Here is a 17,090-nt window from a genome sequence, read left to right as displayed (position 1 = left end):
TAGCCACAGGAGTTCAACTCCCTGGAAAAACCATCACACCTGCACATTTCCAGCTTCTCAGGCATCAGCAGCAGCAGCAGCAGCAACAGCAGCAGCAGCAGCAGCAACAGCAGCAGCAACAGCAGCAGCAGCAGCAGCAGCAGCAGCAGCAGCAGACGACGACCTCTCAGGTGCAAGTTCCACAGATCCAGGGCCAGGCTCAGTCCCCAGCACAGATCAAGGCTGTGGGCAAGCTGACGCCGGTGAGCATTTCCCAGAGGATTGCTAACATGGGTGCCTTGTGGTCAGCCCCGCATCTGTGAGATGGTGCCTGCTTGCATGGTGCAGTCCAGAGTGTATTTTGCAAAAGTCCAGTACTGCCTTTTTGTAGGACGTGTGCTTCGTTTTATTGACCTAAGACTGCCCGTGTCATAACGCTTTCATCATGCCTTAGAGGAGCATCTTACAGCACATTCAGAGCACGTTGGAGGCGTTAATGCCCAGCATGCAAATGCGTCTTCCTGCGTAGGCGTCTGGTGCCTGGTGTTCAGCATCGGTCTCTAGGGAGGACTAGGGGGCCCACTTGGTTTGGTTCTCGACCAGAGAAAATGCTGGTGAGAAGGTATTGCTCAGCAGTTTTGGGAGAGCAGGCGAGGGACGGCTGGGTTTGTGTCGGTGTGGTTCACGTGCAGGATCGTTTCTCAAAGGTGGTCATTGGAGTACTGATGAACCTGATTTTTGCCAACCTCTGTACCAGCTTTGCTGTTCTTTACGTAAATATATTCATTTTACAAGGAAATGCTGGGCCAGGTGCAGTGGCTCACACCTATAATCCCACCACTTTGGGAGGCCAAGGCAGGCAAATCACTTAAGGTCAGGAGTTTGAGACTAGCCTGCCCAACATGGGAACCCTGTCTCTACTAAAAATAGAAAAATTGGTCAGGCGTGGTGGCAGGTGCCTGTAATCCCAGCTGAGGCCCGAGAATTGCTTGAACCTGGAAGGCAGAGGTTTCAGTGAACTGAGATCATGCCACTGCGTTCCAGCCTGGGCAACAGAATGAGACTGTGTCTCAAAGGGAGGGGGAAAAAAAAGGAAATGTTATATCCCTACCATAAATGGAAGATCATTAATACTTGTCATAAAAAGTAACCAGAAAAACCTATGGAATAAAAACAAGACTATTTTGAAGTCTCAGCTCACTGTGGGCCTGCCGGAGTGCCTGAGCCTAGGCCTCTCTGTGGTCTGGAAGGGAGAAGGTGGACTGCTGGAGACGCAGACTGAGCTCAGGGCCCGTCCTGCCGTCCTGGGGCTGTTGGGAGGGCTGCCAGTGGAACTTAGATATTGAGCTCATCCTGTTCCTGTCACACCAGCCATCTCTCGAGGGCTCTGTGGCCATATGTGGCTGTGGCTGCAGCTGCCGCCTTGGGCAGTCGCCATCCAGCCCACTTGTGTCCTGCAGGAAGTGCCACTGGACAGTGCTAAATTAGAACACTGTGCCCAAGAATTGCGGGGCCCAGCAGAGGCAACTGTCAAGGAGCCAGAACTGGGCTTTGACCCCCTGGCTCACAGCCACACAGTCACCTGCCCCGGTTCAGCCACTGAGACACCAGGGCCTTCACCGTCATTCCTACCCCCTTGACTGCCGGGAGCCCTGCGTGCCAGCTGTTTGCCTGGCTCCTTCGTTCCTCACTCTGCTGTCTCCCAAATCCATTTCAAAGCTAGTTTCACGTCCGGCATTTCAAAAGAGACTTGATAGTCATGATCAACTCAGTGTAAGTTTTCTAAAAAGATTTTTTGGACTTATGTTGTAACCTAATAAGTTTGGTTGGTGCTACAGATTTAAATTGATTTGTTTGTGAGAGATAATAGAAATTTTGCTATAGACTCATCAGTCAAATCCCTGTTTGTAGCTTTCACTGATGAAATGCTCATTTTTAATAAATGAACACCTAAAAAATATGGGGCAGATCCTGCAAGGTGGTCTGGACGCTGCACAGTAGCAAGTGTCTGCTTTGGTATTTAATGGGCAGAGGAGGGGTAGCTTAGAATCAGGATGTGACCTAGAAAGAATAGGGCATAGCCAGTGTTGAAGAGAAGGTACTTTGATTGTCTTTTAGGAACACCTCATCAAAATGCAGAAGCAGAAGCTGCAGATGCCCCCACAGCCGCCGCCGCCACAGGCCCAGTCTGCGCCCCCGCAGCCCGCAGCCCCGGTGCAGGTGCAGGCTTCACAGCCCCCACAGCAGCAGAGCCCCCAGCTCACGACGGTCACGGCCCCAAGGCCCGGAGCCCTGCTGACGGGCACCACCGTGGCCAACCTCCAGGTGGCCCGGCTCGTAAGTGTCAATTTCGGTTTGTTTTCCAAAAGCAGCCTCTTTCTGTTTTCACAGAGCTGTTGCCCTTGCTCAGGTGCGTGTCACGTGTTACAGGAGTGAGTGTGAGATGGGATCTTTTCCCTGAGAACTTATTGCCCCTTGGACAGAGGGCGGGCCCCACTGCCTGTGGAGCGTGAACACAGCAGCAGCTCCCAGAGCCCATCCAGGCATCAGCAAGCTTCTCAGGGCCTGGACCGTGGGTGGGGGAGGAGAGTGGGGGAGTGAGGTGCAGCCGGCGTGGTGTCCTGTGCTGCTGAGGGAGCGGGCAGGGAGCAGGGCCCGTGCAGCTGGAGCAGAAGGCGCCACGCGTGTGAGCCGTAGGCACGGGCCGGCGGCCATCTCCAGAGCCGCTCTCAGGTGACCACTGTAGGCGGGGAGAGCATTTGGAGGTTTCAGAAGGGACTAGCATCAGGTGCAAATGCTGTCTGGGAAGATAGGCACTGAGCAGTCGCCAGCGTCCCGGGGCAGGCAGCGTGACTGCAGGGTGACCAGAGCTCAGCTAGGGGTGCTGGTGACAGCTGTCCTGACAGAGCCTCCCCCCGAGTCAGACTTTTCCCTTCGTTCTCTTGTGTCTTTCAGGAGACACAATGCCCAGTGCTCATGGGCTGTCCTGAAGCAGGGGTAAGGTTCTTACTGTTAGCCCCAGTTTGCAGTTAAGAAACTGAGGCATATAGGCTAAGTTCCCACCCGAATTCCACAACCAGTCAGCTGCACTTGAGCTAGGATTTGGAGACCCAGCTGCCCAGGCTCAGCCACGTGAGTGCTGGACCCCCACTTGGGGTCTTCCCAGGGAGAGGCTAGCCCTGCACAGCAGGGTGAGTAGAAGTAGATGAAAAACTGGTTGAGCCGTGTTCACAGAAATGCAGACTCACTGAAAGGAGTGCTAATACCTAGTGCTGGCCAGCGCACGAGGGGCTTGATGGGCGGGAATCAGTGGTCTCTTTTTGGGAGGGGATTTTGGTAATGAAACTATAAAAATGTACAAGCTTATTTAACTAAACACTCCTCTTATGTCTTAGAGAAGTAACAGAACGTTTACGAAGTGATGAATAATCAAGTTAGTTTGTTTCATGAATGTCAGAGAAAATTAAATGTCCATTACTAAGAATTTCATTGAGTAAATTATATAGCATCCAAACAATGGAATATTAGGCAACTTTGAAAGTGATTTTTGTAAAGAAGAGAAACGTTTCAAAATACTTATAATTCATGTCATTTTTGCATTCGTGGTGAGCCGCACAGATATGAACAGTGGCTAAAGGCTAAATACCAGTTTGAACATTCACGTGGGTAGTTAGAGGAATGTGGGTAATTTTTACTTTGTATTTTCTTAGGTAATCTTAGTCTTTTTTTTTTTTTTTTTTTTTTTGAGATGGAGTTTCATTCTGCTGCCCAAGCTGGAGTGCAGTGGCGCAGTCTTGGCTCACCACAACCTCACCCTCCCAGGCTCAAGTGATTCTTCTGCCTTAGCCTCCCAAGTAGCTGGGATTACAGGCATGCACCACCACACCCAGCTAATTTTGTATTTTTGGTTGAGACGGGGTTTCTCCGTGTTGGTCAGGCTGGTCTCAAGCTCCTGACCTCAAGTGATCCAACCTCTTCAGTCTCCCAGAGTGCTGGGATCACAGGTGTGAGTCACTGCACCCTGCAGTAATCTTAGGCTCTATACATGTAAAAATAGAATTATTTCCATTTACCATTTTTAAAATGGTAATTTAAGAGAAAATGTGCTTGGTGGCAGTGTCGTTGATAGTGGGAAGGCAGCATCCCTGGTGCGCTTCAGACAGGAGGTGGTGGCCGTAATTTTGAAGTGAGGGATGGGGCTGATGTTTAGTGGCCACTGAAGGAACAGGAAGTGAAGGCTTCTGTGGGAACTGTGGCAGGATGCGGTCACGGTTGAGGTGCAGGAGATGGAGGGGAGGGAAGGGGATGTCCTGCGACGTCACCGACATCTGGGCGCAGCAGCACGTGTGATGAGCCTGCAGGTCTCGCGGGAGCTTCAGAAGCACGGGCTGACCTGCAACTCCACATTTCCCTGCGGCGTGTACATCACTTGGTTTTCCTTTAATGTCGCGGTTACTTTCAACTTTGTTAATCTTTGTAAATTTTCTCATGGCATGACCTTTTGTGGAGAAGTATTTGGAAAGACATACCATGTCCTGAATTTCTCTGGACTCTCCCATTATTTCTACTGTTTAGACCCGGGTTCCCACTTCTCAGCTGCAGGCGCAAGGGCAGATGCAGACCCAGACACCCCAGCCGGCTCAGGTGGCCCTGGCGAAGCCTCCGGTGGTGTCCGTCCCAGCAGCCGTGGTCTCCTCCCCGGGAGTCACCACCCTGCCCATGAACGTCGCGGGGATCAGCGTGGCCATTGGGCAGCCACAGAAGGCCGCAGGTGCCAGCCCCAGCACACCCTCCCCTCCTGGGCTCAGGCCCTGTTTACCAAGCCTTTCTGGTGGCAGTGGTTGCCAGCAAGCTGTGTCCTTTCCTCACACCCACCCACTTGAGCGTGCCACCACATGTTCTGGCACAAATGTGCCTTGACGCTTTCCAGGCACAAGGCTTGCTCCTCAGTTGAACTGTTAAAATTCTAAAATTTCTGTCTTTATTTAAATGTAATCCGTGAACCCGGAAACATTTTAATGTAGTGAAGGGATGGCTTACTTGTCTCCATAGAGTTTCATAGTTCATTATTTTCTGTAGAGCTGAATCAGCTAGAACAGAGCTTGGCATGCGCCTCCAGCTTTTCTCCCAGTGTGCTAAGCGGCTTGCTTGCTGCCTGCAGGACAGACAGTGGTGGCCCAGCCCGTGCACGTGCAGCAGCTGCTGAAGCTGAAGCAGCAGGCTGTCCAGCAGCAGAAGGCCATCCAGCCCCAGGCCGCCCAGGGCCCAGCAGCCGTCCAGCAGAAGGTACCAGGGCTGGGGCATTCTCACCTCTGGGTCTGCGCCCAGCCAGGGCTGGTTGCCGGAGGGGAGGGTCCTGAGCAGACAAGGCCCATGTTGCGGTCCGGTCTTCTCAGAGGGTGGCTTCGAGGGGGGAGGTGCTAGTGTGGTCGTCCCTGTTGGTTTTTCCTTCCTTTGAAAAGTGGACGCAGTGTGCGGTGTGCCAAGTGAGGCTGAGGTCTGGGTAGGGAGTGGAGGGGTGGGGTCTGCGAGGATGGCTGGGTGCTAGGTAAGAAGCCTGCGTGGCATTGGGATGGACACGGGGTGCAGTTGCATGATGGGGGCCAGAGGGCTCAGGGAAGCAGGTGCAGCTCACACCACAGGACCCACCTGCACTCCTAATGGAGGACAGGGCCACCACACAGTCTGGATCCCAGACAGAGGCTGCAGCCCTGTGCACGTTGGTGGGGAAGGGGGAGAATACACGCCAGGGCCCGACATGGATGGGAGTGCAGCAAGGCACCAGGCTCCAAGGGCATCTGTGGGCTCAGCCAGCTCTCTGAGATGACACCTGTGCCTCTCGGCAGCCAGTGCTGTGCTTAACGACAGGAGGGACACGCAGTGGGGAGACAGCTCTGCCTCCAGGGACTCCTGCTCATGGTGGCTCATCGCCAGTACCCAGCCCAAGTCCCAGGCTCCAGATGGCCGATGTGGGCCCTCAGACCCCACGTTCTGTTGGCATTGCTCTCTGGCTGGAGCTAGAAGGCGAGCTCTGATGGGAAGTCACGTGGCCGTGCAGGGAGCCGCCGAGCCTTTCCTCCCTGTCCCCTGTGCTGTGCTGGTCCTCTGCAGGCAGCTGGTGCTTATCCTCAGGACAGAGAATGTTGTTTTGAGGAAACAGGCTCAGAGAAAAGGACTTGCCCAGATCACAGGGCCAGTAAAAGGTGGCTGGCTGACTCCAGTGGGCCCAGGGTCCTGTGTGCCACCCCACCTGGGCAGTGGCTGTGCTCTGAGCCACTGCCACCTCCTACAGAAGATCAGTGCGTGGGGACCCTGGGAGTGAAGCCCTGCTGGTTGCATGCAGTGGCGTGCTTTGCGGGGAGCTGGAAGCAGAGCTGTCCTTTGGAACTCAGCAGGACAGGGACTGAGCACTGAGGGGACACAAGGCCGGGAGGCGCAGGGCGTCTGAGTAATGCCACCAGCTCCGCCGTGGCCGGGTCCTGAAGACCAGCCTGCATCCCCACTCAGCATGGCTGCTGCAGGGAGGTGTGTGTCCTTCGGGTCAGGATGGTCGTCTGAGTTTACCTCTAGGAGGAGGCGGTACGGGGACTCAGCTCCCAGGTCTGCTCAGCAGCCCCTGGGCACGTCACGGTGGGCCGTGGGCAGACGTGGCCATGCTGATGTGCAGGCGAGTATGGTCCCTCAGGCTTGATCTGTACTTGAGGGAGCAGTGGAGGAATGCAGCTGAAGTGCCGGGCTGTGTGTTCCTACGATTGGACAGAAACGTCCTTAGATGTTAAAAACCCCTGCCTGTGGTGGCTCACACCTGTAATCCCAGCACTTCGGGAGGCCGGGGCGGGTGGATCACAAGGTCAGAAGATTGAGACCATTCTGGCCAACATGGTGAAACCCCATCTCTACTAAGATACAAAAAAATTAGCTGGGCGTGGTGGCGTGCTCCTGTAGTCCCACCTACTTGGGAGACTGAGGCAGGGGAATAGCTTGAAGTCGGGAGGTGGAGGTTGCAGTGAGCTGAGATTGTACCACTGCACTCTAGCCTGGCAACAGAGCAAGACTCTGTCTCAAAATAAAAACAAACAAACCACCCTACTTCTTCACAGCATGGCTGATAAAGCAGATACATAAACTTGAGATGTGCACAGGAAGTTGATTTAATTTGCACAAATTGTGCATACTGATTTGTTACCCCTTATACTAAATATGTTCTCGATGTCTGCCAAGTTCTTAAATCGGATTTGAGAGGTCGTGATCTCTTTCAGTCACCTAAGTAGCAGCCCCACACAGGTATGCCAAGGGTGTCAGGGCTCCGACCAGCCCAGCTCTGCAGGGAGCAGCACCCTGGGTGGGTTAGGGTGCAGGGAATGGCCGGGCCTCCTGGAGGAGAAGCTGGCGGCCAGGCCGCGTGGGCAGATGTCAGCCTGGAGGCAGCGGCAGGGATGGGACAGAGGGCAGGGTTTGTGAGTACACACAGGGTTGGTCTGGGAGGCGGGCTGGAAAGGGTCTGGGTTCTGCCATGGGGCCCAGAGGGGGCAGGAGTCCCAGGAGTCTTGAGCATGGCCTGGTCTCTGTGGCCCTAATTTCCAATGTCTCCCTAGATCACCGCTCAGCAGATCACTGCCTCTGGCACACAGCAGAAGGTGGCCTACGCCGCGCAGCCGGCCCTTAAGACCCAGTTTCTTACCACACCCATCTCCCAGGCCCAGAAACTGGCCGGGGCCCCGCAAGTGCCCACCCAGATCCAGGTGAGTGGGGAACAGAGTGAAGGCCCCGTGGGGGCACCGAGCCTGGCACGGGCGGAGCCATGGAGTGCCCGAGCACTGCTTCCCGTCGGGCGGCTGTGTTCCTGCCGCCGCCCCAGGGCTCTGCTGCTGCGTGCCGGCCTCCTGGCCACTGGCTCCTGGGGAGGCTCCTCTCTGCCGGTGCCTGTTCCGGCTGTCGCCAGCTTTGCCTTCGTGTCCTGGATGTCGGTCTCCAGCTCTTTGGGTACAGCTGCCTTCACCAGTTCTAGGCTCCTCTTCTCCCTTCCTGGTGTCTTTTTTAAAATTAGATTTTGGCCGGGCGCGGTGGCTCATGCCTGTAATCCCAGCACTTTGGGAGGCTGAGGCGGGCGGATCAGGAACTCAAGAGATTGAAACCATCTTGACCAACGTGGTGAAACCCCATCTCTACTAAAAATACCAAAAGTTAGCCAGGCATAGTGTCAGGCACCTGTAATCCCAGCTACTCAAGAGGCTGAGACAGGAGAATTCGCTTGAACCCGGGAGGCAGAGGTTGTGCCTCTGCACTCCAGCCTGGGTGACAAGAGTGAAACTCCATCTCGAAAAAGCAAAAAAACAAAAAACAAAAAACATGTTTTTCTTTTTTTTTTTTTGATACTTCTTGTTGGTGAATTTCCACCTGGTGTCTTTTGGAGAACAGGAGTTCCTGGTTTCACGTGCGCGGCGTGCCCTCCTGCCTTCCTCTGTGCCCAGAGCTGATGGAGTCATCTCCCTGCGTCTTCCTCCAAGAGCGGGAGTTTTACCTTCCAGCTGCGCTCACACCCTCCTGGAGTTGGTTTTTGGGTCTGAGATAGAAACAGGAATTCAATTCGATGTGCCCTAAGTATACCCTATTTTCAGTGCCATTTATTGAAAAGCCCATTCTGTCATCCATCGATTACAGTTCCGCCTCCACTGAGACCCTGTGGGGATGCTCAGGGCTTCCTGTCTCAGAGGTTGTGCTGGTCCCACTTGGTGTCTGGAGGGTGGGTCCCTTTACCACACCATTCCTTGGGTGTAGTGTGGCTATTCTTAGCTCTTTCCACTTCTATATTAATTTTAGTTAGCTTAGTTCATACACTACAATCGAAACTGCTGGAAGTTTATATTAGCATTGCATTGAATCTGTAGCTGTGTTTGGGGGAGAGTTGACATCTTTTCCAGTCTTGGCTTCGATTCACCAGTATGATACATCTTTTGTTACTTAAGTCTTTTTAATAAAGTTTTCTGATTTTTTTGTGAATAGTTTTATTCTTAAGTGATCAGTGTTTTTTGATGCTTTTGTAAATAGTTTGCTTCCCAGTTTCTATTTTCTGTCTCTGGCTGTTGTACATTTTTGTACGTTAGTTTTTGATTCTGGCTGCCTTGCTAGATTCTGGTTGTTGGAATAATTTGCCTTAGGGTTTGGTTTGGTTTGGTTTCGTTTTGTTGCATTTTCTCTGTATGCGGTTTTATCACCTGTAAATGGTGCCGGCCTACTTCTCCCATCTTAAACCCTTGCCTTCTCCTGCCTTACTGTGCTGGCTGGGACCTGCAGCCCAGGGGTGAATGTCGGAGTCCAGGTGTCACCGTGAAGTAGGGTGTTTGCTGTGTTTTTCTCAGAGTAAGAAAATTCTCTTCTTTTCTACTGGGCTAGAAATGTTTGTTCCTCTTTGTAAACGGGGCTGTCTTGTTTCAAGCCCATGTGTATGGACACCCTCCCTTAGACATCTCCTTTAGCCTCAAGCTTTTTTTTTTTTTGAGACAGAGTCTTGCTCTTTCACCAGGCGCCAGGCTGGAGTACAGTGGCACGGTCTTGGTTCACTGCAACCGCCTCCCGGCTTCAAGCAGTTCTCCTGACTCAGCATCCCTAGTAGCTGGGACTACAGGCACAAACCACCACGCCCAGCTAATTTTTGTATTTTAGTAGAGACAAGGTTTCACTGTGTTGGCCAGGATGGTCTCCATCTCTTGACCTCGTGATCTGCCTCGGCCTCCCAAAGTGCTGGGATTACAGGCGTGAGCCACCGCACCTGGCCAGCCTCAAGCTTTAAATCCTGTCTTGGTGCGAATGATGCGTGGATTCTTTTCTGCAGCCACTTACTGTCCTGAATTCCAGATTCTTCATCCTTCCTGCCTTTGAGAGGTCTCCGGAGATGTCTGATCCCTCAGGCGCCTCGGGTGTTTGTGCCTGACCTGCTCCTGCCAAAGGCTACTGGCTCAGGAAGGGCAGCTGTCTCTCTAGACCTTTGGCCTTACTTGAGAAACCCCTGCAGTCATCTGCACAGGTCCAGCCTGTTGGCAGGCAGTTCTGTGTGCTTGGCTTCCAGAAGATTCCTGGCCCAGCCACTTCCCGTTTCTACTGTCTGTTCCTCCTCCGCACCCCTGCCCTGGTTGCTGTCATCTCTGCTGCTTCCTCTTTGCCGTCTGTCCCCCAGGAGACTCTGTGGGTGTGGGGGGCTGGGGGCGGGAGGTGTGGCTGTTGGGGGGTGTGCGTCTCCTGCAGAGCCCTGCTGCCCGCGGCTCCTGACCTGTGCACCCCTCTGCACCTGCACCCTTACCAGCCCCGCTCACAGCCCCCATTCCTGTTCACCTTTTCTGCTGTCTGTTTGTGTAGTATCACCTTCAACAAATACCGTCATCATTTTGTTTAGGTGACTTTGTGTGAAGTAAGCCAGTAAGGCAGGCCCGTGAGCACAGGCGTGCCGAGGGCTGTTGGTACAGCGGACAGTTGGACTGCTGGAGCGAGTGTAGTCATTAAACGTTGTCATGTTAATCTTCGTGTTCTGGGTGGCTCGCTGGGCCTGCTGGTATCTGTCATTTTGTGTGGACGAGCTCAGTCACTGCTCTCGTGGGTGCTGCCTCACTGCGTCGGGCGGCTCGGCCCGTGGGTGCACTGCTTACTTTGTCTGGTCTGTTTCTGAGCTGGGCTCCCAGGCTGGCCTCGAGCTCCTGCGCTCGGCCTCTGGAGTATCTGGGACTGCAGGTGTGTGCCACGACACCTGGCTTTTGTCAGGGGTTTTACGTCCTTCCTTTTATTTCTTTTATTTTGCTATTCATTTTCTAACTTGTTAAGATGGAGTACCACTTGAGCTTGTTTCACAAATTATTTGGTTTTCCTTTGGACCTAAATATTTTTGAATGTCCATTTCGATTTCTTCTTTAGTGCTTGGGTTCTTTTTGGAAGTGTTTCTTAATTTCCAGTGTTCCAGTTACTTTTTATTATTGATTTTTAAAAAATCTTCATATCAGAGAGTGAGATCTGAATGATTTCAGTCTTTGAAGATTGCTCTCTAGTCTGAAATACAGTCAGTTTTAAAAACGGCCTGCGTCCAAAGCAAGCTGTCTTCAGGGCAGGTGCAGTTGTGAGGTGATTTTGCTGTGACTGGGTCAAGTTCATTGTTTGTGTGGTTTCGGCCTTCTGTGTCCTCGCAGTCACTTGTGTCACTGCTTAGATGTCCCGTTCTGAGTCTGCATTTACCTGCTTCTCCTTACGGTTCCCTCTGGATTTTCATTAGCTACATTTAAGTTTAAAGCTTTAAATGTTGTTATTTTGAATTGACTCTTACTGTCTTCGGTAGTGTCTCTGGTCTTGAAGCCTGTTTCCCTCATGTGAGTAAAGCACCACCCTCCTGTTCGAATGTTTCCCTCCTTGTTTCAGCCGTTCTGTGAGCTCCTCCCCACCTGAGAGCAGCTCACAGGCAGGTCCGGGGCTGCTGCTGGCGCGGGTCCTTCCGTCTGTCTCTTACCTGAGATGCGTGTCCACTTGTCTGTTTCAAGGGCAGATAGATTTGAGTTTCTGGCTTCTCTTCCGTTTGGACTCTGTCTGTCCTGCTGGTTCTGTTTTCTCTTACCTCTCTTCCTTGCCTTCTTTTGGAGCTTAACCTTCTTTTTTTTTGGTCAATTTTTGCCCCTCTGCTAGTGAAAAATTACCTGTTTTCTTTCTGTTCTTTACATGGTTACCCTGAAATCTCCATGTGCACACTTCCCTATGAGAGTATGAAGTTAACGCTTGCCTCCACCCTGTTCTCCAGCAGTGATATTCTCACACAGTAGCTGAGTTTATCCACCAAGTGCTGCTGTTAGCGTGTGTTTTAATGCTGTCCCTTTTCATCTTTGACTTTTTATATGGAATGACTTTCCTTCCACTTACCCCATCCTTTGGAATTTCCTTTTGTGCTTGAAAATGCCTGTGTGTCCCTCTTGTTCCTGACAGTTTTGCAGTAATTACTGTAGAATTTCCGATTGGTGGTGGTTTTGTTTTGTTTTTTTTGTTCTTTCTTTGTTTTTTTGAGGTGGGAGTCTCACTCTGTTGCCCAGACTGGAGTGCAGTGCCATGATCTCAGCTCACTGCAACCTCTGCCTCCCAGATCAAGTGATTCTCCTGCTTCAGGCTCCTGAGTAGCTGGGATTACAGGCGTGCACCACCACGCCCTGCTAATTTTTGTATTTTTAGTAGAGATGGGGTTTTCTGTGTTGGCCAGGCTGGTCCGGAACTCCTGATCTCAGGTGATCTGCCTGTCTCAGCCTCCCAAAGAGCTGGGATTACAGGTGTGAGCCCCGTGCCCAGCTAGCACTGTTTTCTGAGTGCATTCACTGTATCATTTTCTCTCTCTGGCTGCTTCTGTTGTTGAAAAGGAGCCAGTGTCTGTCCAGCCTGTCGGTCTTCCGAGGTTACCTCTCTTTTCCCCACTCTCTGCCTGCTGTTGAGACGCTGTCCTTTGTCTTGGTGCTTTGCAGTTTCATTCCGATGCTCCGGCTTCTTGAAGCCGGGGCCGTTTCTCTCATCTCTTTAGGAAGTGAGCAGCCACTGTGTATTCAGATGTTGCCCTGTCCTCTTCCCTCTGCCCTCCAGGTCTCCCGGCAGCCTTTATACTTTCTGCGTCTCTGTCTCCTTGTGCTGCGTCCTGCGTCATGTCTTCCTGCCCATCCCCTCATTCACTCATTTTCCTGTTGGTTAGGTCAAATCTGCTCTCAAGCTTGTCTGTTGAATTTTTATCTTGATTGTTTCTTTTTTTATTTTCAGAAGTTCCCAAATATGCCTGGACTTTGTTTATAGTCTCTTGTTTCCAGGCTTCACAAGTGAGCATAGCGTTTTTCTGGAGCTGGTGATTTCCCTGTCTGAAGAGTGCTGCGTCTGTGGGGACTCCTTGCGGCCTAGAGCAAAGGGGCTTCTGCGAGCACCTTCGGGTGCCATCAGGAACACTTCTCGGGTGTGCGGCCCAGGCTGTCGCGGCCCTCGGGTGCTGTGCATCTGGCTTCTGAATCTGTGTCTCCTCCTCTTTCATACCTGGCACCGAGGTTTAGGGCAGGTGCTTTTCTTACAGATGCCACTGGAGGGAGGAGGGGCCTTCTTTGCAGTTTTTGGGCACCTGTGTAAGGACAGTGTCTCCCTTTGGGATAACAGCTGGCAGTAGCACGGAGCGCTTTTGCAAGCCCCCCACCTGGTGTCTGGTGAGCTGTGTCCTGTGTGACTCTGGAGACCACGGGCGCCTCTCCACATTGCTGACAACCCTGGGAGGAAGTTGTGCAGCTTCTCCGCTCGTGGCTCGTGGTGCCGCCTGTGCTTAGGTTTGGGGACTGGCAGTTCCTGACTCTTTGCAGGTCTGTTGGTACATTTCAGATTTCTTCCTAGTGCTTTATTTAAGACGTCTCAGGATTTTCAGTGCTGTGCCAAATAAGTCCTGGACCGCTGGGGTCTTGAGATGGGCCCGGGAGCACCGGCTGCATCTCTGTTTCCCATCAGTTCTGCTGGGGGTGCTCAGGGGCACTTCTTGTCCTAGTGACTCTTATTTATCATTTATTTTAAGTGACAGTAAACTAGTAAATGCCTTTTGATTGAGTTTAATTTTAATAAGGAGTAACATTTATTTAGATCTTTGTTCATCTATGGCTAATCATCTAATTTCACTTTTTTCCCAGAATTATCTTGGGAAATACTGTTTTCGTCAGTCTTCTATAAGTAACAGGACCCACCAAGGGACCGGGGTCCGTGAGGGCTTTGTGCAGGGAGGGCCCTTGATATCAGCACACCCAGCGGCTGCCCACACTGGAGCCTCTCTGTGCAGTGGGTGCGGGACGCACAGGCGGCTCCAAGCCGCTGCTGCATCCAGACGTCGGAGAGGCGTGCGACAGCAGGCTCACAGAAAGTGAGCACAGGGCGAAAAGTGTTGCTTTATAAGCAGTCAGGTCTCAGTCATGACTAAGAAAAATGTAGGAAAATGATAGAATGACCATCCTCAAAACATTGGGGCATCCCCTGGCTCCCCGCTTCAGCTGGCCGCCTGAGCTGCACTGTACGGCTCATACCTGGAACACCGTCCCGGCCCGTCACACGCAGAGCCCTTGGGACTCACAAGACACTCAAGAGTACCTACCATCTTCAGTCTGATTCTTTCCTGTAAACTTGCAGTCGTTTTTGTGAAAAGAAAAAATGTGTCTGAAATATGAGACCAAACATAAGCTGAAATGATGGTTGATGGCACACTGGGGAGGCGGGCAGTCCTCACCGTGAGGTGGAGGGGCTTCTCTCTCGGCGCCCCAGGTGAGCACACTGCGAAAATTGCTCTTTTGTGTCACCTGGCCGTTGTGTTTTGTATTAACTGAGGAGGACAGAAAGGGAGGAAAAATCTCTTTTTGTGCACATACTCCTTTGAATTCTATGTTTGGTTTTTTTGTTTTGTCAAAGGTTGCAAAACTTCCTCAAGTTGTTCAACAGCAAACACCTGTGGCCAGCATCCAGCAAGTTGCCTCTGCTTCCCAGCAGGTAGGACTTGTAGACACAGTGTGACCCTCACATTTCCCATGTCAGAGAAAGGGTTGTTTCCATCCTGAGGTCGTAATTAAGAATCACTTTTGATTTTTGTGATAACACACAAAAACATTAACTTCAGGGGAAAAACTAGATGCGCTTAATAATGAGAAGAGTTTCTGGGTGTCGTGTCAGCCACAGTGAGGGAGCCTCACCTTGGGCTCACTCCCAGGACCCTTCATTCATGGATCGTCGCAGGTGTGGCCTGTGAGTTGCAGATGCTGCCCTGTGGTCTTAGGGAAGCACAGGCCTCAGGCAAGCAGGCTCCGCTTGGGGTGGCCTACCCTTGAGCGGCAGCACCTCGGGCACAGTGGCCCTGCCTCCACAGAAGCCCTTCAGGTGCTTTTGCTGTTGTTGCGGATGCCCCACGGTGTGACTGGTTAGCACAGTGCTTTCATTGTAAAGCAGCGCTTTAAAATTCGTAAATTTTGTTCAAAGTCACACTAGCATATAGATTCGAGAAACCAAATTGTATTAAAAGGTTTACTACAACAACAACAAGAACAAAATCAGTCCCTGACCCAGGCTAACACTTTTCCCCAGAGGCACCTGTTTTAGTCTAAAAGCAACCATATTTTAATTTTCTACTTGTGTTTAGTTAGAAACCTGAGGTCATATTGTTGTATGACTGGTCATTCTTCCATGTCATAAAAGCGTAGTCAGTGGAGTTTCTCAAGCCCTTCCCCATCCCAAAGAACACCCACTGGCCTGGCCCTGGACTGAGTTTCCTGGGTGATATGTGTCTTCTGACTCTCTTGGCTCAGGCTTCTCCACAGACTGTGGCGCTCACACAGGCGACGGCGGCAGGGCAGCAGGTGCAGATGATCCCTGCAGTGACCGCAACCGCCCAGGTGGTTCAGCAGAAACTCATTCAGCAGCAAGTGGTGACCACGGCGTCGGCCCCGCTCCAGACACCAGGCGCTCCGAACCCAGCCCAGGTCTCCGCCAGCTCTGACAGCCCCAGCCAGCAGCCTAAGTTACAGATGAGGGTCCCTGCTGTCAGGCTAAAGACGCCCACGAAGCCTCCGTGCCAGTAGTCAGGGCAGCAGGGCCGCCTCTCACCTAAGGCAAAACTACCTTTCTCACAGAAAATTGTTCGTTTATTTGTGAACCTCGGGACAGTGTCATGCAAGGTACTCAGCACTGGGAAAGGTAGAATTGAAACGTAGTGTAATCATTTATGAAAATGTGTCCTGCACTGCCGGATGAGTGGTCCTTACGAAGCGCCCTCTTCTCTGCACTGTGTGACTCATGGAGAAAGTGACAGCGCAGTTTCCTCTAAATCATTTCACCTTTCAGTCCCTTCCCCTGCTCCCTCTGTCCCCCAGAGCTGTAGTACTGTGTTCTGAAAGCCATTTAGAATTTCTTTTTGAGCCTGTGGTGCTTTGCGCGCCACAGAATCTGTCTGCAGTGTGTGAAGAGCATACAGTGGACTCTCTGAAGATAAGACGTGGGCTTCAACAGTGTCTGCCAGAGTTCAGTTCTGTATACCTTGCTGAAAAACGCCTCGTGGGCTTTATCAAGGAGAAGGCCTGTCTGAAGTAAATCATCCAAGATTGGTTTTCCATTCCAAAGAAAGGCAATATGGTTCTTTCCTTCCCTCCTAAATGTGACTTGCCTGTTAACAGAAATGTCCTGACACCCACCTGAACGCACGAGGCACGTTCCTGGCTCCTGTTCAAGGGAAATGATCAGTCATTGCACTGTTATTCCAAAGAGCAGCCACAGCGGCCTCCCCAGGCCCTACCCTGCTGTGGGATCAGCTTTCACTTAATGGATCTTCTGGGACTGTTGCCCGGCTCAGTGCACTCGTAACGCATTCCCAGCTTTTGGAGGAAGCTGGTGTTTGACATAGTGTGCTAAGCAGCTCCTGAGAACCTTTGGGACGCTCTGCCGTGACTGGCGTGAGGCCTGGAGGACCACGCTGAGGCAGTGGTAGTACGATGTCACGGCTGAGGGTCCGATGAGGCAAGGGCTCAGTGAGCCAGGATAAATGCCACAGACACTCCTTGCTGCCACTGCCAGCCCTTTGAGTAAGGCTGGTACGTGATTCTAGAAGTATCGGCCATAGCACGGGCCTCGTCAGCTCTTCCTTGTGAACTTGTGACATGAGATTGTCTCTCAGATAAGCGTGTGTGGTTCTGCCAGTGAAACAGAGAATCACCCATGCTGTTTGTGGAAGGCATGCCATTGAGGGGGAAAGGAAGCCCAATATTTGTTACTGTTTCTCCTTTTTTACTATGACAAGAAAATAAATGCAATTTTAGTGGAATTGACTGGTTGACAATGTCTCCTTACTTTGAAGTTTCACCAAAGCAAAAAGGTACGTATCCAATAATATCCTTTGTGCTATGGCTTGATTTTGGCCTATTTCACATTATTTGGTCTAGGAAATTAGGTTATATTAGGTTTTTTTTTTTTTTTGTATACTAAAAATAAGTTATGGCATAATGAAGATTTTCCATTTTTAAATTGTATTTCCTCTGCTTCCCCCCCATTCTCTCTCTCTGAGTGGACATTAAGGAAAGTGTCTGTCTCACAGGTTTCTGTGGACAGTGACTCGG

At 51.6% G+C, this 17,090-nt stretch overlaps 1 protein-coding gene across 8 annotated transcripts in view; it reads left to right on the top strand.

Moving 5' to 3' along the window:
• Window positions 1-16,798, top strand: part of LOC101041575 (E1A-binding protein p400) — a 139,734-nt gene extending 122,936 nt beyond the window's left edge. For 6 of the 8 annotated variants that reach the window (XM_074402004.1, XM_074402000.1, XM_074402002.1 and 3 more), the window contains 7 exons: window positions 4-242; window positions 2,098-2,316; window positions 4,555-4,750; window positions 5,141-5,265; window positions 7,575-7,721; window positions 14,404-14,481; window positions 15,291-16,798. In XM_074402004.1, coding sequence (XP_074258105.1) covers window positions 4-242; window positions 2,098-2,316; window positions 4,555-4,750; window positions 5,141-5,265; window positions 7,575-7,721; window positions 14,404-14,481; window positions 15,291-15,563 — 1,277 coding nt within the window. In that variant the 3' untranslated portion in view covers window positions 15,564-16,798. The remainder of the gene's footprint in view (window positions 1-3; window positions 243-2,097; window positions 2,317-4,554; window positions 4,751-5,140; window positions 5,266-7,574; window positions 7,722-14,403; window positions 14,482-15,290) is intronic. The other 2 variants (XM_074402001.1, XM_074402007.1) reach the window with 2 other exon arrangements.
• The last annotated feature ends 292 nt before the right edge of the window (window positions 16,799-17,090 follow it).

The sequence above is a fragment of the Saimiri boliviensis genome, chromosome 7, assembly GCF_048565385.1.
Source record: "Saimiri boliviensis isolate mSaiBol1 chromosome 7, mSaiBol1.pri, whole genome shotgun sequence".
Taxonomy (NCBI): Eukaryota; Metazoa; Chordata; class Mammalia; order Primates; family Cebidae; genus Saimiri; species Saimiri boliviensis.
This window is presented reverse-complemented; position numbering and strand designations above follow the sequence as displayed.